The following is a 22,128-nucleotide window of genomic DNA, read 5'->3' as shown; positions in this document are numbered from 1 at the left end:
TGAGAGAAAAATCAAAGGACCTGTTTGATAGTTTGTGCCCCCTGTGAAGTAGGAAGGAGAGTCATGTGCTGAAGGAGTAAAAGAAATACCAGAGTGAAAGAAGTTTGAAGTAGTAACTGTGGCAATTGGAAAAGAAAACTTACGAGAGAGGGCAGGTAGTCCAGAGGGCCCAGTTAAGGCTGGAGACCGTGACTTTATATGGCATTTGTCTTTGAGAATATGTGATGTGTGGGGCAACTATAGTACAGACATGAGAAGACAGTTGGATTTGTCTGGGGCTAAGGTTTTGCCACATGAGTGCTGTGGAAGGACAATGGGGGAAAGAAAGTTAAACATTTTATTTAGACAGTGATGAAAATCATGAACACTAAGCTTGGGGTATCTGGTTGGTTCAGCTCAGGTCTTGTTCTCAGGGTCATGAGTTTAAGCCCCTGCACTGGCTCCATGCTGGGCACGGAGCCCACTTTAGTCATCATCACCATCGTCATCCATCATCAACACTGGGCTCCACATTGGATAAAGAACCAAGTAAAGGGAGCTGATAGAAAAAGAGACAAGGAATTGAAGATATTTATGTAAAAATTATGTAAAAAGGAAAAGCTGAAATCTGGATATCTAATTTTAGTTGTTTCAGAAGTGAGGTGTTTGCTGCTGATACAACCCATGGTGTGGTTATTCAAGTAGTTGGCGAGGAGGGAGAGATGAGATCATTGGAGATAAGGAGACTGAGGAAGTGAGATGCCAAGGCATTGCTGGGTGATCTGTATGGTCCTTGGAATCTTCCAGGATTATGGCAGGACTTGGGGTGAAGAAGATGCCAGAAAGCCATGAACAAAATCTTCCACTGAGAAGGAGTAGAAAGTGTCACAGTACATCTAGCATGGTCCCTCGCACATAGAAGCTGCTCCATAAGCCAAATGGATTGATTCTTGTAGTATATCTCTTCTCCTTTAAGGTAATGGATTGTCTTGTTTTTCTGTTGTGTATAGTGCTTTTCTTGTAGAGTAACGAATCTTAGAACAGAGGGACCTGCAGATCTTCTTTAGTGGTTTTCACACTTCAGCCTTCCAAGACTCTAGGAGCTCTATGGGGGGCTTAGAAACTGCCTTTGGAGATGAGGAAAGACTGATGAGTGGAACTGGGAGCCTTCCACTCACATTTCAGCCAGAGAAGACCCACTTTATCTGTTTCTTATGTGGAGTTCTTTTTTTTTTTTTTTAAGATTTTATTTATTTATTTGACAGAGACAGCCAGCGAGAGAGGGAACACAAGCAGGGGGAGTGGGAGAGGAAGAAGCAGGCTCCCAGCAGAGGAGCCTGATGTGGGGCTCGATCCCATAACGCGGGGATCACGCCCTGAGCCAAAGGCAGACGCCCAACGACTGCGCCACCCAGGCGCCCCCTTATGTGGAGTTCTCTATAAGATTTTACTCCAAGAAAGAGGCCACACACACGTAGAAAGAAAGAAAGAAAGAAAGAAAGAAAGAAAGAAAGAAAGAGGCCACAGCTAAAATGTTTGAAAACTACTGCTATTTAGCTAGTCCTCTCCTTTCATAGAGAGGTCTCTGAGACCAAGAGAACTGAAATGCCTATTTTGGTCACAGTCACATACTTAGGAAGTTATCAGCGAGACTGCAGGAGGTCCTGAGTCTCCTAACTGAGTCAGAGGTTACCACTATATCTACTTTGGAGAGGATATAGTCACAAATATCCCAAGGGCAAGAAGGTGCTGGGACACTTGGGTTCTAGGTAGTTGCTATGCAAATGAGCTTTATGGTATTAAAAATTACTCAGGACTCAGTCATATACAATACATATATACATATACTCATATACAATATGTGTAACATGGGGTGGGATGGGGGTAAGAATGAAGTCCCATCTGTCTTGTTCTGGACTGTCTCCAGTGTCTAGAACAATGCCTGACACATAAGTAGATAATTTAAAAATATTGGAATGAATGGAGTTTTCCTCCTACCCCGACTGTGTACTTGCAGTTGACCCCAAAGTTGGACTTCCAATGGCAGCCCTAAGCTTACAGAGCCCAGCGATCTCAGCCTGGGTTTGCCTTGTTAGGAAGCTTGGGCCAGAGCAGCTGGTAGCTTCCCTTGACCTTAATGCCTTAATGAGCTGTATTTTTTTTTCTAACACACTCTCATTAACCATCTCCTTGCATTCTTACTACCTTTATCAAGAATTATTTGATAAATGATCAAGTTGATTTTTGTTTCCAGTTCAACTTGACAGTGAATTTATATCCATTTCACAGACTACTGTTACATTTTTCCTCTTCCTCTAAACTACTTCTTCCCAGTCCAATCCAGTCAGTGAATAGCCCCTCCATTCACACAGTTGATCAAACCAAAACCTACGGAGTCACTGTTGCTTCCTCCCCACATCTAAACCATCTACAAGTCCTGTCAGTTCCACCATGAAAATATAGAATACTTGATCTGTTTATTTCTGTTACATCTCCACTGCTACTACTCTACTCCATGACGCTGGTGTCACTCACTCGGACTATACAATATCTTCCTCACTCACCTCCCTGCTTCCACACCTCTTTATCAATCCAGTCTCCATAGAGCAGCGAAGGTGGTCTTTTTATAATGCAAGTTGAATGAGATTACTCCTCTCTTAAAAATCTCTCCGTGGTTTCCCATTGCACTTGAAATAAAACCTAAACCCTTACCATGACCTATAAGGCCTTCTGTGACTTGGCCTCTGTCCATCTCTCCAATTTCATCACTATACCACACTCTGCCTTGTTTATCATGCAGCCTTGCAGAGCCTCGACCCCTTAAAGTACTTTCCTACTTGAGGAATTTTGCACTGAAAAGCTGTTCTTGTCCAGAATGCTCCTCCCCCAGATTTTCACGTGACTAACTCCTTTGCACCTTCTCAGAGAGGTAACCGGTAAGCATCATGTTAGGGTAAATCCTAGCTCCTGCTCTGCCACATCACTGTATTCGTGACTTATCATAATCTAATTATCCTGTTTGTTGTGTGTCCTCATATCCCTCCTCTGGGCATGTGCTCTGTGAGAGCACGGTCCTGACTGTCTTGGTCACCGTTAACTTTTTAGTGCATAGAACAGTGCTTGGCGGGGCGCCTGGGTGGCTCAGTCAGTTGGGCGTCTGACCCTTGATTTCGGCTCAGATCATGTTCTCGTGGTTGTGGGATTGAGCCCCACATCGGGCTCTGTGCTCAGCGGGGAGTCTACTTGAGATTCTCTCCCTCTGTCCCTCCCTGGCTCACAGGCTCTCTTTCTCTCTCAAATAAATAAATAAATCTTGGGGGGGGGGAAGAACAGTGCTTGGCATATAATTGATATTCAATAAACAGTTGATGAATGAATTAATTAATCTTTTCTTTTCCTTCCCCTCTTGACACAGAGGTCTATTGTTACCCGTCCCTGTTCTGTTAGGCTTGAATTCATTGTAATCATACCTTATACTCGTAGGTTTTCAAAATGCGTTCACATTTTACTTCAGAAGATCCCAACAAACTTATGAGTAAGGCGACTCAAGAGACTAAGACTCTGAGAGATTGTGCCTTGCCAAAGGTGATGTGAATAGTAGATAGAAGACCTAGGACTAGAACTCACAGCTTGTGCTGTGTTACAGTGTCTTTCTTGAATCTCCATATGTGTTCAAGACTGTGTATCTGGGTTACTAGAAAAGGAACAGGGTAAGGATGCTGCCTGGGCGCCTCCTACCAGCTGAAGCCTGGTGACAACTGCACACTTACAGAAGGAAATAAAAACAACAGACGGGGTGAGTTTCAGTCAGAACTAGGCAATAGATCCTTTCCAATAAAGATTAAGAACCAGAGGGGTGGGTGGGAGGTTGGGTGAAATAGGTGATGGGGGTTAAGATGTGCACTTGTTCTGATGAGTACCACATATTGTATGGAAGGGTTAAATTACTATATTGTACACTTGAAACTAATCTTATACCGTGTGTAAACTAACTGGATTAAAGTAAAAACTTAAAAAAACATAAAACCAAGATATTACTGGGGGGGGGGAGGACCATGTTAGAGGAGAAATGTGAGAGTCACGGTGAGTTTTCCAGCCCCTAAAGTACAGATGTGCAGGACTGCAAGACATATTCTCAGCAACATGTCATTTCTGGCTGGTGGTTTCCTTTTGCCCACACAACTTTTATATTATTATTATTATTATTATTATTATTATTATTATTACTACTACTACTACATAAAAGTAAAATAAAGTAATAAATAGTATGTACTACTTTTTAAAATCTGTTCAATTTGCCTTAATTACTCATTTTCTCGTATCTTTTGAAAGGATAAACCTGTTCTTTCTGAGGGCATTTATTTAGTGGATAATTGTCCTCATGTATCAAGAACACTTTAAATTCCCATATTCTAAGATATTGCTAATTCTCCTTAATCAACTAATGAATTCATGTGAATGCTGTTAATTTATTCAGACCATTAATGAAGATGTTAAATGGCATCAGCCCCAGGATTGTGCCCTAGAGAGCACTTGCTCATCATTCCCTCCAAGTCAGAGAAGACTTACTGACTGCCTTGCTCTAAATATGGCTTTACAGGCACATCTCATAGACCCACCTAAGAGGAAAGCCATTTAAACTTTATCTTTTTTTTTTAAGATTTTATTTATTTATTCGACAGAGATAGAGACAGCCAGCGAGAGAGGGAACACAGCAGGGGGAGTGGGAGAGGAAGAAGCAGGCTCACAGTGGAGGAGCCTGATGTGGGGCTCGATCCCAGAACGCCGGGGTCACGCCCTGAGCCGAAGGCAGACGCTTAACCGCTGTGCCACCCAGGTGCCCCTAAACTTTATCTTTTAACTATGGAAACATAATGAAGGCTGCTTCTCTTTTTCCATGTCAACATGGCCACTGTGCAATTATAGAAGGAAATTACATTAAGTCTGGCTAAGTTTACTCTTTATAAAGTAATTGGCCCTTCTAAATGTAACAAATCAAACACCATTTCATATTTGCCTTTTTTTTAAAGAAAGCTTTTTATTTTTAGGTACTTATAAATTCACATGCATACAGTTGTAAGAAATAATAGAGAGATCCCATGTACCCTTTATCAGTTTCCCTCATTGGTACAATCTTGTAAAATTACAGTATAATATCATAACCTGGATATTGACATTGATACAGTCAAGGTACCGAACATTTCTATCACCACAGCGATCCCTCATGTTGTTCTTTTATAGACCCTCCCTCCCAACATTCCTCCTCCCTCACCCACTTCTTTACTCTAGGCCCTATTCTAATTCAAATTAGTCTGTTTTCCATTTCTGTAAGTTTTTCATTTCAAGAGAGTTATATAAATATAACCATACAATACGTAACCTTTTGGAGCTGGCATTTTTCACTCAACATAATTCTCTGGAGATTCATCTAGATTTCTGTATCAACAGTTGGATCCTTTTTGACTGTTGTGTAGTATTCCATGGTATGGCTATTCCACAGTGTAACTGTTCATCCATTGGAAGATACCCAGTTTATTTCTAGTTTGGGCTGTTTTGAATAAAGCTGCTATAAATATTCAAGTTTTTATATGAATGTAATTGTTCATTTCTCTGGGACAAATCCTCAGGAGTGCAGTTTCTGGGTCGTGTGGTAACCATATGTTTAGGGGGTTTTTTGTTGTTGTTTTTTAAGACACTGCTAACCTGTTTCCCCCCAGTGGCTGTATCATTTTACATTCCCAGTAGCAATATAGGAGTGACCCAATTTCTCTGCATCTTCACTAGCATTTGGTGTTGTCACTTGTAAATTTTAGCCATTCCGGTAGGTGTATAGTGGTATCTTATCATAGTCTTAATTTGCATTTTCCTGAAGGCTAATAATGTTGAGTATCTTTTCATGTGCTTATTTGCATCTGTCTGTCCTCTTTAGTGAAGTCTCCTTTTGTGTCTTTGCCTATTTTCTAACGGGTTTGTTTTCTCACTGTTAAGTTTTGAGAGTTCTTTATGAATTTTAGTATTAGTCCTTTGTCAGATATGTGATTTGCAGATATTTTTTCCTAGTCTGTAGCTTGTTGTTCACCCTCTTACGAGGATTTTCTCAGCATGAAGTTTTTCATATTGATGATGTATCAGTCTTTCCTTTTATGGATCGTACTTTTGGTGTTAAGTCTCAGAACTCTGCTTAACTTTAAATCTTGAAGACTCTCCTGTGTTTTATGTATATTTTTACAATATAAGTCCATTTTGCATTTGAGTTTTTATTTTGATTATCGTACTTTTCAGTTCCAAAATTTCCATTTGGGTCTTCCTTATATCTTCTATTTCTGTGCCAAGACTTTATAGTTCTTTTTTGAGACCACATTTTTTCATGTGTTTCAACTGTGTTCGTAAGTGCTCATCAAAGCATTTTTATAATGGCTGATTAAAAATTGTTGTCAGATAATTCTGACATGTTGGTTTTATCATCTATTTTTACCTTTTGCTCATTTTCCTTGGTGTTGGTATGAGGAGTAATTTTAAATTAAAATCTGAATATTTTGGGTATTATGAGACTCTAGGTCTTATTTAAGCCTTCAGTTTAACTGGCTTCTTCCGATACCACTCTGGCAGGGGGAGTAAGATGGTGTTGTCTTATTACTACCCCAGGTGAGGGGTACAAGTCAAGCTTACCCACTCAAGCTCCATGGACACCCAAGGAAAGGGGGCTCCTCATTACTGCAGGTGAGGGTGAGAGGCCTCTGCTTGTACTGCTCTGGCTGTAAGAGGGAGGAGTGCCTTGTTACTGCTATCCACTGCGTCTCCATGATACCACATGGAGGTGGGTAAGTGTGGTCTTGTTAGTGAAAAGCCTTACTCTCCACTAGGCCTCCTCTGACACCACCCTAGAGGAAAGGGAGAAAGGAGTCTCCTCACTGCCAGGTGGGGGTGAAAGTCCAGACTCCCCGTGTCTATAACTACCTGGCAGAGATGAAAGTCCCAGCTCCCTGTTGGCTTGTGACACCACCCCAACGGGGTAGCTGGGGTGCTTCATGATAGCTTGGCAGAGGTGGAAGTGTAGGCTCCTGGCCTTGGCTGACATGGGTGAGGGTGGGGCTACAGTTTCTTTTCTGTGGTGTTTGACTGGAGTAAAGTAGTTAAAATCCGGGAAGCTCACAGTCCTGTCACTCCTCAGCTCTTGAGTACCCTAGTTGGCCTACCTTCTCTCTATCTTTCAGAGTCTTCTTATGTTTGTTTTATATATAATGCCCGGGTTTTTAGTTGTACTTGGTGGGAGAAACAGGGAAAAGTAGGTTTACTCCATCTTCCCAGAAGCAGAAGTTGGTTTTTCCATTTTAAAAATTATGTGGTGTACGTTTGCATTTTCCCCAGTCTTTAAGTGTATCTGGCTTCCACTGGGAGTAGGAAAAGGAAAAGAGTTTGTGAAGGATGGAAAAAATCATTGTTATTTTATCAGAAATTTATTTTTAAAGCTTTTTAGTCTTTATTTCATATTGTTTTGTATAATTTGAGTATATTATCTTTAAAAACCTGCTGAGTTAGGGCACCTGGGTGGCTCAGCTGGGTAAGCATCTGACTCTTGATTTCAGCTCAGGTCATGATTTCAGGGTTGTGGGATCAAGCCCTATGTTGGGCTCTGTGCTGTTCATGGAACCTGCTTAAGATTCTCTCTCTCCCTCTCCCTCTGCCCCTCCCCTCCCTTTCCTCTCACACTCTCTCTAAAATACAAAAACAAAAAAAGAACCTGCTAAGTTCAAAATAAAATATTTCTTTTGTTTTGTACAATGCCAAAGGAATTTTAAAAGGGAAAAAAAACTCCCTAGACCTAATTTTTCCCCTGTTCCTTTCCAGTTTTTTCTATATATACATTTCCCATGGTATTATGTATGTTTCTGCACATATACATACAAATATATAGTTTATTGTTCTACCATTTTATTTTAATAGTATTTTTCATGTTGATAAATAATCTTTATACCACTTTCAAGTTGATTTACCTTTGATTCTCTTAGCCATTTCTGTGCCTCCATTTAATCACTGTTTTAAATAGCATGCTTATGAGCATTATTATACATTCAGCTCTTTTCTTCTTATGAATTATTCCGTTGCAGTAAATTCATTGGTAGTCAATTATTCAGTCAAAGGGTCTGAACATTTTTATGGCTCTTGATCTGTATTGCCAGATTGTCTTCTTGAAGAATTTGAGCACCAACTATAATTTGTGAAGCATGCCATCTAGGCTCCGAGGTAGCTGAAACAAATTTGCAATGAATGAATCAAAATAAACTCTGCATGTTTGTGTCATGCACTGTCTGACCGATGAAGATACATTCCCTCCGCGTGGCTTCTGCGGCTCACAGTCTCTTGGTTTTCCTCCTCCTTCTCTGACTTCTCAGCCTCTCATTCCTCTGCTTGTTCCTTACAGGTCTTCAGGCGTCTGTCTAGAATGGTCCTCCTCCTCTCACTTTCTCCTTTCCCCTTGGCTCGCGTTACCCAGTCCCACGGCTGCTGCTCCCGTTCTTCTGTATCTGTATCTTCTCCAAAGGCATCTCTCCAATCTCTATCCACATTCCCCCTTCTTGGTCTACCATCCACTTGCCTGTTTGCCCCAGTCAGAAATCCAGGTGTCATCCATTATTCCTTTTTCTTCTTCTCCTGCCACATCCAGTTCATGACAAATTTTATCAGTATTGTCTTCTAAATATCTCTAGAACCCACTTCTTGTTTCCATCCCACCATCCTGTTCTAGTCATCATTGTTTATCACATGGATCACTACAGTCTCGGGTTTCCCACCACATGGCGTCCAAACGATCTTTCTAAAGGACATTCTCTCTTGTGCCTCCAGGCTTTCACCCATTTCATTTATTAAGTCATCCTGAAACACTTATTTTTCTCTGTTCCCATCCACACCAGCGCCTTCACCCATTATACATACACACGTGCAAGTATGCACACATATAACTTTATGTTTGCCTGGTTTGTGCCCAGTCATCCATCAGTCCACAGATTACTTACTGCTAGTGTAATCTACTCACGTATTTTCCTTATTTCTCCCTAAACCGTAAGCCCTTTAGGGCAGGGATTATGTCCTATTGTAGCCCCAGTGCCTGCCGAAGTGCCTAGAGCTTACTGAGTAATTAGAAAAAAAATCTTTATAAGCTGTGTCTGCCCTATGCCATACTTAATGTTGAAAAAGTGAAAAGCTCATTTGAATTGGTTGATTTTTTATGAACAAAAACCTCTAATGGGTCACCTCCCTGAATGTGAGTAAAAAAAATATGACTCATTTGTTTTTAAAATTTATTTATAAGAGTAAGATAACTGTTCTGCTACAGAATTCAAGTTGAAAAATTTGCTTGCAGTACTGGTTGATTTTTTGGGGGGGTCCATATTCTGCTACTATAATGAGAATTTTGACAGTTTTCTGTTGTTATATTTGTACCAAGTCCTGAACAAGGAGAAAGTAAGCAGAAGGAAATTGCAGAGGAGTCAGTAAAGGAGGGCACTTTGCCGAGGGAGAGGCAGAAGGAGGACTCACAACAGAACCAAGCTATGAAGGGTGAAGGACAGCAGTCAACCTTGAAGCCTGAGGAAATCGTGAGGCTTAGAGAAGAGCTGAATCGTATAAATGAGAGCCTCCTACAGTCTCAGAGCTCAGGGGATAGTTCAGATGACACCAGTGCCCAGGTAGGTGCTGTAAACGCACGCTCTGACTAGGTCCATGTCCTCTGGCCAGCTCTGCATGTAAGCACCATTTTTATATCAACGTTAATGTATGTTGTTAAGCAAGATCGTCACCATGTCCTGAGTGGTAATAAAATAGCAACCAGCGTGGGAACTAAGCGCGACAGCAGATACACTTTGTTCTAAGGGTTCTTAGGCTCCATTTAAGGCTCAGCAGGAAGAAACGCTGATTGGTCCTCAACATCTGCCCTGGGGAGGCAGGATAGGGCGGGGCAGGATTTGTGCCACGTTTTCTATTCATCGTGCCTGGCTTAGAATTACAAAATAGTTAGTTTGGGTGAGGAGAAGACCACAGACTTGGAACTGTTTGTAAGTTTGGCTTTTGCTAGTTACTCAAGCTCTGCCTGCTGGAGAAATCGAGGGAGAGACTGCCAACTGCACCTCAGCACTTACGCCTCAGTTGTGAGGGTCTCTCTTGTTCACATGAAGATTTCCCTACAGGTGCCTTTCTAGGAATTATTTTGAGATCCACAGAGGGAGGCCTTTGTACACATACATACACCAACTTCAAAACACTGGTAATATACATTTAAAAATGGCTTCAGGTATACATAGGGGAAAAAAGGCCGAGTAATAGTAAAGTCAAAAGTATATTTGAAAAGTGATTCAGATATAGGGTCTGAAAACGAGGCAAGTCACAGTAAAGAAGGAAAATAGATCCCTGAAAGGAGGCTCATATGTTTGAAAGAGAAGGGAGCCATTGCATTTATTCAGAAGACCAAAGGGGAGTATGACATCAAATGTTCAAAAAGAGGTTAATTTTAAATCCCCCAGACAGTCCCTTTATTGGGCAGTGAGCAGCACAGGAGACTTGGGCAGAGGCTGGACACCATGGTCACAAAGTCTGTAAAATCTTGGTTTATGCGCTTAAAATGATCAACACACTTACAGAACAGTGAGTTAGAGAGTATGACAAGTAACACCCTGGTTCATGTATTAATTTTATTTAATGTACACGTTCTCATTATTTGAAGAATCATCTCTCAGTACCCAGGAGGGAAGTGAAAAACGATTAAATATATACAAATTATATGGGGCATCTGGGAGAAGAGCCATTTTGTGAAAGGACAAATGGTCCTTTATACCACATAGCCTCTAGGGTTTCACTGAATTCTTGCAGAGTTCAGTAATTTTGTTCCATAGTAATGACTTTGGAAGATTGAAAGAAGGGTAAGTTACTCTTACTCGTTTATCCGACTGTTATTAATGGAGTATTTATGACGTGTCAGGCCCTGTTAGGACACATACAGCAGGAATCAAGACAGATGTGGGCCTCGTGGGAGAAAATAACATATTTATATTTTGAACTTTCCGTTTCCCAAAGCAGTATCACACACACTATTTCACTTCTTTAAGCAGGCAAGGAAGGAAAGACACTTTACACAGATGTTTGTTTTTTTCTTCAGCGTTCTGTGCAATGATAATTTCCGAACCTTTTTCTGTGTAGAGGGTACTTGGACGTACTGGTGGCTGTAAATTGTTCTGCCTTTAGTTCTTGTGTATGCGAAGTTTTCGGTCTTCACCCCTGTTGTCGGGTTAGTGTCTAGTGCCGAGCTACTTACTGCTGCATCTTCTTAATCTCATAACACACACATTTAAGCAACTGTAGCTTGAGACCAGGTGTCAAACTTTAAAGTGTATAGACGGTAAATACGTAGAAAAAGAACAGTGAGAGCCTCTTTTATGAGTAAGTAGGTGAGCTCTATTGTTCATTTGTATTTGTGACATCATCTTTGGCTGCTGATCGCCTTTGGTGGCCTAATTTCAGCTGTTCAACAGCATTCCAGGTAAGATTGTAATAGCTGAATTCAAGTTAATTACTTCCCCAGTGTTTGTGAAACAACCTGGAATCACCATTAATTAGCTTAATTTTATAGGTTTAAAAATCTAGCTTCGTGTTTCTCCACGACATTATTGAATATATGCTCTGTTCCGGGCACTGTTCTAAATACCTGTGTGTATTAAGCAGCACAACGAAGTCACCACTTTACAGATGAGGAAATTGAAGTTTGAGAGGGGTTAAATAATTTTCCCAGAATGACACATTGTGGTGGAACCTGGGTCTGTCTACTCTAGAACTTGACCTCTTAACCCCTATGTCATTTGCTTCCCCTTGCTGAGAAATTCAAAGAAAGCATACAGGTCTCATGTAGAGCTTATTTCCTAAGGAAGGCTGGCATGCTGTCTCCCAAAAGCCCTCCCAGGATGTTCTGTTATCGATTATCTTGGTGAATTTATTCGGGGTTTGGCCCTTAGGCTCGAAGATTCCAAAACTTGATGCATTAGTCCCCCTAGAATAGATCTGTGTCTTGGTGGTAAACTCACATTAAACCAAACTTTCAAGACTATTGCGTGAAACCGGAATGTCAGTTAGTATTATCTGTAATAATTAATTATAAATAGCACTTGATCATGTTTAAATGAACAACGCATTCGCCTGTAGAGAGCTGAGAAAGACAAATACAGATCTGAAGGATGTTTGATAAGCAGGGAGTCTGGGCAAGGGGACTTGGTTTGATGATTGATATCTTCACAGGTTGCATAGCCTGTTCCATCCACATCCACTGTATTTAAGGCTCATAGGCTTTAATTGTTTCCACAAAAGGAATGATCTTGTCATTGGGACCAGTATATGGATTTGGCTCATATTAAATTTTTATTGTATGAAGATAATATTTGAAAATATTAAGAGCTAGATCTTAAGACTATAAAATTAATATAATTAACACTGGTTCCGATTTGTTTCATTTTAATTCTTAAGGAATTACGAATTGAAGAGACATTATGTACGCATCATCTGGTCTTATGCCTTTAATTCGCAGATGAGTCAGCTGAGACTCGGAGAGGATAATTAGCTTAATAAATCTGTTGATTGGTCAAGAAAGGATGTTTAAATACTTTACTTTGCACTCCTACATGGTTCCTAGTAGCCTGAGTGAGTCTAAACGCCTCTATAATAACTTTCTGCCAGGAAGCAATTTACATGGTGGGGAAAAAGTAGAGATTCTTTATGTTGGCCACTTGACTGGTTGACTGGTAGCTTCTTTACTAGTTAGTTGCCTTTCATGAAAATTAATTTGCATTTCTACTCTGGCTAAGTGACTTTGACTAGAGAACGTAGGCAAGAAGAACTATTGTTCTGGCTTTTCTCATCTTCAAAACAGGCTAAAAACTTCTGTACATTGGTATAAAGGGGGTGTGTCTCTTGTGTATCTCTGTTTGGGCATGGTCAGTGGCCATATGGGCTGCTGGTTACTAATCGATTATTAAAACCTGCTATCTGATAGTTAAATAAGAAGCTAGATTGGTGATCAAGCGTTTCCAACCTTCAGGAGAACTCTTGTTTTCAGATGGAAGCAGAAGGGAGTTAAAATAAAGCTGGGTAGCACCCACAGTACTGGGTAATGTTACTGAGTGCTTACTGCGTGCTAGGCATTGTGCTAAGTGCTTGCGTGCATTATCTTAATTACCCTTTACTCCATCCGGCAGTTTTCATTATTATCCCCATTTTCAGATGAAGAAAATGAAAAGCAGAGAAACTAACTTCTTCAAGATAGATTCAGGACTGAAACTAATTCCAAAGCGAGGGTTCTTAAATAATTACATTATAATTCCATTAAAGAATTTTTTTCTAGGGATCTTAGACACTTGCAGCTCTAGAACAAGCAAATTGGATTTAGACTGCCTTCTTGACTAAACCAAGATAGGAATTAAAGGTCTTTACTGGACTTGGGGAATTCTGTGTTGCAATTCTGTTGTAAGCAAGAGAGAACCAGACTAATGACATGGGATTTCCAGAAAGTCATGGGCAGGAAGTACACTGGACCAGGACTCAGGAAACTCTAAACATATGTTATCTATTGAATTGGATAAGGTTGACTTCTTTATCTACATAGCATACCCATGTGAGCCTACCTTTTAGAAAACCCCATGATTCCTCCTTTGGTCAAGCTGGTTTTATTGCCCTGGAGACCTGCAGGAGGGTGTGCGGTGGTTGAATAGTGACTGAAGAAGAATCGTGATAGTAACAGGAAAGCAAAGAAGACTGGGAATTTAAGATCTCTTGTAAATGTTCTCTTTCTTTTTGCCAACAGATACCACACACACACACACACACACACACACACAATGCATACATATTCATGCTTTCCTTCTTCACATATTGGCTCTTCGAACTCCCCGTTTAAAGCTTGTTTTACCCTAAAATGGTCCGTGCTTCTGTTTCCCTTCATTGGTATGAAAAATAAGAAAGTTAGTTGTCTATGCTTAACTGCTTTGCTCAGATAATTTCCTTGATATTTTCACTCCAAAATAACAGGAGTTAAATTATATGAACATGTACCAAATGGCCCTAAGTACAACAAAGAGTAATTTGCTGGAGGTTAGCCAACTCCAAGAATATTTACGTGTGAATAATCACTCTCTGACATTTCTGCTTCTGACAGCTGGGACCCATGTTTTACCAATATTCTTTCAAATTGCCCACGTTTCTCTTTTAAAACGTTTGTTTAGTATCCATCATCCGGAGAAAAACTGAAACACCAGCAGCAAGAGGAAGTACAACAGCTTCATCAGAATTTGCGCCGGCTCCAGGTTCTGTGCAACTCGGCTGAAAAAGAGCTCCGGTACGAGCGAGGGAAGAACCTGGACTTGAAACAGCATAATAGTCTACTTCAGGAAGAAAGCATTAAGGTAATTCTAGAGGTCATAGCCTCCATCGGAGGGTCTCAGTTGCTAATAGGCCCTGGGGATAAACGAATTCAAATTCCCCAACTGCATAATTCATGATAGAACCCCCAGGTGGGTGGGCAACTGAGCTGTCTGATGACTCACTCGGACTTTGCCCGACCAAGTAGGTACACAGTTGAGTGGTTGCCCTGCTGCTGAAGGCCTGTGTACGCTGTCAACTTACAAATGCGACAAACACGATCTTTTGGAATCATTAGCTAAAACTTTTAACACTTAACTAAATTTGAATGACCTGACCCCACATGCTAGAGGTCCTGCCCTCGTTCTATCTATAGATTTATTTATCCTTAAGAGCTGTATCCATTATTATTGGTTGAATCAAATGTCAACTGCTCCGAGGTACAATTCATAGGAGGGCAAACTTGTTCTATCAAAAAGTTAGGAGGACATCCCCCAAACATGCTTGGTTTAAAATAATCCACGTAGAACTGCCATCCACAGAGTCATCTAAATTTTATGAACCATATAAATATTCAAACTGAACCATTGTGTAAAATAGTGCTTCCTTTTAATTGAGGTTCAATTCTGTAAAAATTTATTAGAGACCTAGTTTCCATAAGTCCCTATCTAAAGTTCTGGAATTCAACATTCAACAAATATGTACTGAGCATCAGTCATAATCTAGGCAGGCAATCTTGTTGCTACTGAGGGTTTAACCGTAGGTAAAACCGATAGAGTTCTTATCCCCTGGTCAGTAGGAGTCCATGGGTCAAATCCTACCTGCCTCTTCTTTTTGTAAATAAAGCTTTATTGGCACACAGCCACACCTGTTTGTTTGTATATTTCGGTTGGCTGCTTTTGCATTGTAATAGCAGATTTGAGTGATTCTGACAGAGACCATGTGGCCCCCAAAGGCTAAAACATTTACTCTCTCGCCCTTTATAAGAAAATTCATCACACTTAGTGTAGTGGGAACAAGGTATCTTCTTCAAAAAATGACCTAAAAATGGATTAAGAAAGGTCCCTACCTTAGGAACTCACAATCTAGTAGGGGAAATACAGAGGAGAACTAGTCATTACGTCAAACTTTAAGGGAGGCCCGTCTAGCGGCCCTAGTATTCCAGGGTTATTTGAAGAACCCTCATACTTATCCTCACCCTTCATGAGTTTTTGAATATTGACCATATTCACATTTTTGTAGTTTTAAATTAAATTCCTTTGTAGTTTTAAATTAAATTCCAGATCTTTATCATATTTCCTTGTAAGACAGCTGTTCACTTTTCCTTTCAAACACGTTTCTGAGATCATTTTAGCTGTCTAATTCTCAACATATTCAAGCAATACTACATCTTTCTCAAGGTGTAATGACCGGAGCAACACAGATTATGATGCCTTATCTGTGGTTGGCACCCTAGAAATGTTTGTTGAATTAATGAATGAGCCCTTCAGGGATGGGCAAATGATAGATTTGCAAAAAGAGAAGTTATTTTTTGTTCTGTTTTAAATCCCTTTCATGGTGGGGTAAAATACTGGCCATTTCAATAATGAAACAACAGTGTTTGGGCTGGTTCCTTCAGCCAGGCACCTAAATGGAGTCATATACAATAACTAACTACCTGTTATTGACAGTTTGTCCACTTTATCTCTTACAAACCTCCCTAAGGCCTGGAGGGCCAGCATTTTATAGATGAGAAACTGTCCAAGGTTGCAAAACTAACACATCGTGGAGTCAGAATTTAAATCCAGGTCTGTTGCTCTCTTTTGGTAATAACCCTCTTGCTTTACTTTATAGTTTCACACAAGAAATTGCCATTCTTTATTCTCTCAATTGTTTATAGACGTCTTGTATGTCCGTACATACTAGGGGGCTATTGAGAAGAATGCTGTGGGCTTGCAGAGCTTCGGGCAGAGAACTGTTCTGCCACCACCAACACTGAGACACTGTACTGGATCCTCTTATTAGGGCTTGAATACCCCAACCCAAAGCTAGAGAAGAACTCCTAGATGCACGTCATTGGCCATAATAGTGTTTGCTCCACTGTCATCTCACCCCATTATCCAACATGACCAAAATGCCAAAATGCTGCGTGTTAATTCTGACTGATGATCACAGGTCCCAGAGGCCTTCGGCTTTCTTGGCCTATGAAGGAGGTGGACAATGTATTATGAAAGGACTTGACCTTTTCTATTTACAGTAAGTTTAGGTCTCATAACCCTGAACTAATCAAATGTACCAAATATTCCAACACTTGATTTCTTCTTTTCCCTGATTTCTTTTTGTCTTTTCCCGTTCATTAGATATGCCTGTGTCTTACTGAGTTTTTCATGGCTACATTGTTCTTTTTTTTTTTAACCTCCTAATCCCCTTCACCTATTGTGCCCATCCCCCCACCTCCTTCTGGTAATACACAGATTGTTCTTCATATTTATGAATTCCTTTCCATTTTGTTTTGTGTTTCACATTCCACGTATAAGTGAAATCATGTATCTTTCTCTATACGTGGCTGTGTTGTTTTTGCAAAATGAAAGTCCCTATCTAATGGGTTAGAGTACGTTTGAGAAGACATCAAGATTTAATAGGTTTGTTGCTGTCAATGAAGTTTTAAAAGCTGTACCAATCCTCCTAAAGAAAATGAGAAAATGAAGGGAAAAAAAATGAGAGAGGTTGAACTGGTTTAGAGTAGCAGGGCAGGGGGGATACACGAGGATTTTCACTGGAAAAATAGGAAGCCTATTAAAACTTGATCTGTAATTTCTTTCTGGTAAATCCAAAGAGCCTGGGTCTTACCGGAGTTGTTTCCTATTGCTCTACATAAACCACCAGTGATATCGAGGCGTATTACTCGCTTAGGGTTTAATTTCTTCATTGCTACACACATTCATTTCTACTCTGTTTAATAAATTGTTTTGGTCATTTTTACATGTCTGTTAACATTTTTGGAGATGGCATATCTGGTCTTCAGAAATTAATAAAAAAGGAGTTATCATAAGCTTAGCGCTCTGGACCCTTGAGCAGCTTTTATCCAAGGACCTTTGCTTTTAAACGGAGAGCATAAGGGCACATTATTTCAGATATGTTTGTTTATTGAACGTAAGACTCTTTCCTGAATAGTGAGATGTACAAAAGGATCTGAGTAATGCCTCTACTTTTTAAAAAACCGCTGCTGTGAACACCCATGTACATGCGTCCTGATGTCCATCCATAGTATGTATTTCTCTAGGAAGAGAGTGGGAGCGGAATTAGTGCATTGTAGGGTATATATTACTTCAATTCCTGCTTAAGGTGTGTACTCCCCCCAGAAGGTATGAAGTCCTTACTGTTCTACATCCTCACCAACTCTTGATACTGTCAGAATTGACCATTTTTGCTAATCTCATATATGTGTATTGTGGTAGCTCCTAGCAGTTTTAATGTGCATTCCCCTGTTTATGAATGAAGTTGAGCAGCTTTCTATATATTTATTTGACATTTGAGTTCCTATTTTTGGGAAGCACCTGTTCAAGATTTTATTTACTCTTCTTTGGGGCTTCTGTCATTTTCATTCTCCCATTAATTTATAGGAATTCTTTATATATGAAGCCTTGATCAGGTGTGTATTACTCACATCTCCTACTCTATGGCTTATATTTTCACTCTCTAAATATATGTTTTGAGGGGCGCTTGGGTGGCTCATTTGGTTGGGCATCTGCCTTCAGCTCAGGTCATGATCCCTGTGGGATCGAGCCTTGCGTCGGTCTTCCTGCTCAGTGGGGAGTCTGTTTCTCCCTCTACCTCTGTTCCTCTCCTTTGCTCCTGCTCTCTCTCTCTCTCTCTCAAATAAATAAATAAATAATCTTTAAAAAAAGAAGAAAGAAATCTTTGTCAACCTTGAAGTCATAAAGATATTCTCCTACATTGCTATATTGTCACCTGAGTTGTAAGAATATTAGTATATATGTGGTCTGTTTCCAAGCTCTCTGTTCCATTGTCCTATTTTGTCTACTCTTGTGCCAGTAACATGCTATCTTAATTACTCTAGCTTTATGTAAATCTTAGTATTTGATAGAACGCACCTTTTCATCTGTTGTTCTTGTTCTAGGATGCCTTGGCTATTCTTGGCCACTTGAAATTCTATATAAATTTTGCCAGCAGTTTGTCAAGTTACACGCACATACCCATGTGTACTCACACACACACATATTTATACACATAACCTTTTGGGATTTTAACACTGAATTTACACACCAAATCTATAAATTTGGGAAGAATTTAAATCTTCACAATATCGAATCCTCTACACAATGTGTGTGTATTATATTTAGTCTTCTTTAATTTCTCCCAATATCATGATTTTCTTTGTGGCGGTTGTACACATCTTCTGTTAGATGTATTCCTGGTGCTAATACTTTCCATACTATTGTAAATGGTAACGTTTTAAGAATTTCATTTTCTAACTATTGCTAATACATAAAAATACAATAAATTTTTTCTAGAAAAACCTTGCCATACTTTTAAATTACTTCTTATAATTTATGTTTATATCATTTTGTATTTTATATGTAAGCAATCATATCATCTAAGAATAAATATGATTTTCTTTCTTTCCTTCCACCTGTTGCACCTTTCATTCTTTCCTGTTCTAGCAATGGCTAGTGTAGTGCCAAATAGAGCTGGCGATTGTGGGTATATTTTCTCCTTCCCGGTCTCAAAGGAAAAGCGATCAAAATTCATTTAATATGTTTTTATAGGGTTTTTTAATAGACTTTTAAAAATCACATTAAGAAAATTCTTTTCTGGTATTTATTCAATGTTTTATGATGAACACATGTTGAATTTAATCAAATTCTTTTTCTGCATATTTTGATTTTTAAATATGTTAATATGGTGAATTACATTGACTGATTTTCTAATGTTAACTCAACTTTGCATTCCCGGGGAAAACCCAACCGCATCCTAAATTATTATCCTTTCTCTACATTGCTGATTTTAGCTTGCCAGTGTTTCTTTGGAATTTTTGCATCTTAGTTCACAAATGAGACTGGCCTGTCATTTTCCTTTCTTATAACATCCACGTCAGATTTTGGCATCAAGGTTACCCTGGCCCCTTAACATGAGATGGGTAACATACCCTCTTTTTCTGTTCTCCGGAAGAGTTTGTAAAAATAAATTACAGTTGCTTCTTCTTAAATACAAGAACTCATTTCTGGATCCTTCTGATTCTAGAGCTTTCTTCTGGGGGAGATTTTCAATTACTGATTGAGTTTCTTAATAGTTACAAGGAGTCACATTTTTTTATCTCTTCTTGTATTAACTTTGGTATATTTTATTTTTATAGAAATTTTTCATTTAAATTTTTAAAATTTTTTTAGTTAAGTTAGTCATCAATTTTTAAATATAGAGATGGTCCTTTTTACTTTCATGGTACTAAGTGATCTGTGATTTAAAAGAGGTTGGCAAGGGGAAAAAAAGAGAGGGTGGCACATAGTCGGCTCGGTCAGTTAAGCCTCCAACTCTTGATTTTGGCTCAGGACATGGTCTCAGGGTTGTGAGATGGAGCCCTGCGTCTGGTTCTGTGCTGGGCATTGAGCCTGCTTAAGATTCTCTCCCTTTCACTCTTCCCCCAACACCCCCAATCTGTACGCTCACTCTCAAAAAACGGAGAGGAAGGAAGGAAGGAAGAAAAGAAAGGAAAGAAAAGAGAAAAGAAAAGAACACTTGGGTTGCAATGTAGAGAACAGATAAGGGAGTTAAAATGGAAGTGGCAGGACCACGTTGTTATTGTGATGACCCAGGCGAGAGATGCTGATGTTGTAGACAAGGGTGGTGGACCCAGATGGGCCGGTGCGAGACATGTTGTGGACACAGCGTGCCAGCGGGTGCCAAATGGGCTCATGATGGAAGACTCAGAAGGACCCTCAGACTACTGGGCTGAACAAAACCTTAGATGGTGGCATCATTTACTGAAATCAGGAAGACTGAGAGAGAAAGATGGTTTTTTATATGGACAGACTCAAGGAGTTTCATTTTGGCAGTTATTGGCATAAAGGTGGTCTTTCAAATCATGACAGTGAACCTTAGGGAAAGAATGATCCACTCTCAAGGCCTAGGGTAGTCCAGTGATGTTTAGAAGTTGGGTAGCATTAGAATAGTCGACACGGGAAGGACCAGGAAGGAACAGCAGAGGTAGGAGAACACCCGGAGAGTTCAGTATCATAGACTCCAAGAGAACTTTCTGAGATGGAGGGAGTGAATGCTACCTAAGAGCTCAGTTGTCCATCAGATTCATTTTGGCAGTGGGGAGCTCCGCAGTGCCCCTGGCATAAACAGTTTGATGGAGTAGTGGGAATGAAAGCCAGCTTGCAGTAGGTTGAAAAAAAGGATGGAAAATGTTCAGACCATACGTGCATAGAAACTCTCAGGAAAATTGCTCTGTCCAGCTGCCATCTGGCTAGACAGACTTTGGCAAACCTGACACATGACAGCTCCAGAGAGGTAATCATCCATGTGACATTGGCTATTTGTCAGCTCTTGGGGGACTGCACTGCTATGAAAAGTGCTTATCCTGGCTCACATTCACCTTCTTTGTATGCTTATTTCTATCACTCTTGTTTATTCCCCACCTCCAGATCAAAATTGAACTAAAGCAGGCCCAGCAGAAGTTATTAGATAGCACAAAGACGTGCTCTTCACTCACAGCAGAATGGAAGCACTGTCAGCAGAAAATCAGGGAGCTGGAGCTGGAGGGACTTAAACAGGCTCAGAGCATTAAATCACAGAACGACCTGCAGGAAAAGCTGGCTCAGGAGAAATCAAAAGTTGCTGATGCGGAGGCAAAGGTAATTATCCTCATGCTTAATAAATAGCATGCTCTGGATACCGCTCCTGAAATCCTGTTTCCCTAAGGATTTTAAGAAGTAGCCACGACGCAGACTTGATAGAATTCCAGGGTTTTTCTTTGCTCTTCCATGCTCTCCTCTCTTTTGACTTCACCTGCTCCTGCAGTTCCCGTAAATCTCGTTTCTTTAAACTGCATGAACTTTAAAAGGTAGGTTTCATTAAAGCTGTAACATGAACTTAAAGTAACCGATTGAAGCCATAGGACTTTTGTTTTATACTTTCGACTTTTAAAAGACGGATTCTCCTCTCATTTGTCTGTTTATACGGTTTTTATTTTGTAATTTTGGGGGGATTTGTGTTGTGAAATGGACATTTTGGAATCATGACCCTGCAGTTCAGACCGTCTAACACCAGGTGGCAGTAGTATGTAACGGTTGCACGTTTAGATCTGTGGGGTTGAGTCCAAGCTCACATTAAAAAAATAGATCATAAAATAAGTAAGTAAATCATTTCATCAGACCATATAAATAGAAAGCAAACATCAAAAAGTAGATGACCGCAATCTTAATTATGCCCAAAAGCCTAGTTTTGAGCTAAAGAAACCAGAACAAGAGCGTTCATATGTGTGATTTCATTTATATGAGGTTTAAGAATAGACAAAACTCAGCTGCGATCAGAGGATGGTGGTTTTCTTTCGGAGGGCTGCTAACTGGGAGAGGCTGAGAGGGAATCTTCTGTGGTGCCGCGCCTGTTCTATATCTTGCTGTGAGAAGTGGTTGTTTAAGTAGAACTTCATCCAGTGTACTTAAGATATGCGCGCTTTATGTATGTTTTTACTCTTCTTTCACTTTGTAAAAAAATCCAAACGTAGGAGCGCCTGGGTGGCTCAGTCCGTGAAGC

At 40.0% G+C, this 22,128-nt stretch overlaps 1 protein-coding gene across 1 annotated transcript in view; it reads left to right on the top strand.

Moving 5' to 3' along the window:
- CCDC30 (coiled-coil domain containing 30) overlaps positions 1-22,128 on the top strand; it is a 60,970-nt gene that overhangs the window by 5,689 nt on the left and 33,153 nt on the right. Inside the window, 3 exon segments of the mRNA XM_008699348.2 lie at positions 9,425-9,665; positions 14,235-14,414; positions 21,018-21,227. Of these exon segments, the coding sequence (XP_008697570.2) occupies positions 9,425-9,665; positions 14,235-14,414; positions 21,018-21,227 (631 nt within the window).

Source organism: Ursus maritimus, unplaced genomic scaffold, assembly GCF_017311325.1.
Source record: "Ursus maritimus isolate PB19 unplaced genomic scaffold, ASM1731132v1 scaffold_12, whole genome shotgun sequence".
Classification (NCBI taxonomy): domain Eukaryota; kingdom Metazoa; phylum Chordata; class Mammalia; order Carnivora; family Ursidae; genus Ursus; species Ursus maritimus.
Note: the sequence above shows the minus strand (reverse complement) of the source record. Positions and strands in the feature narration are given on the sequence as shown.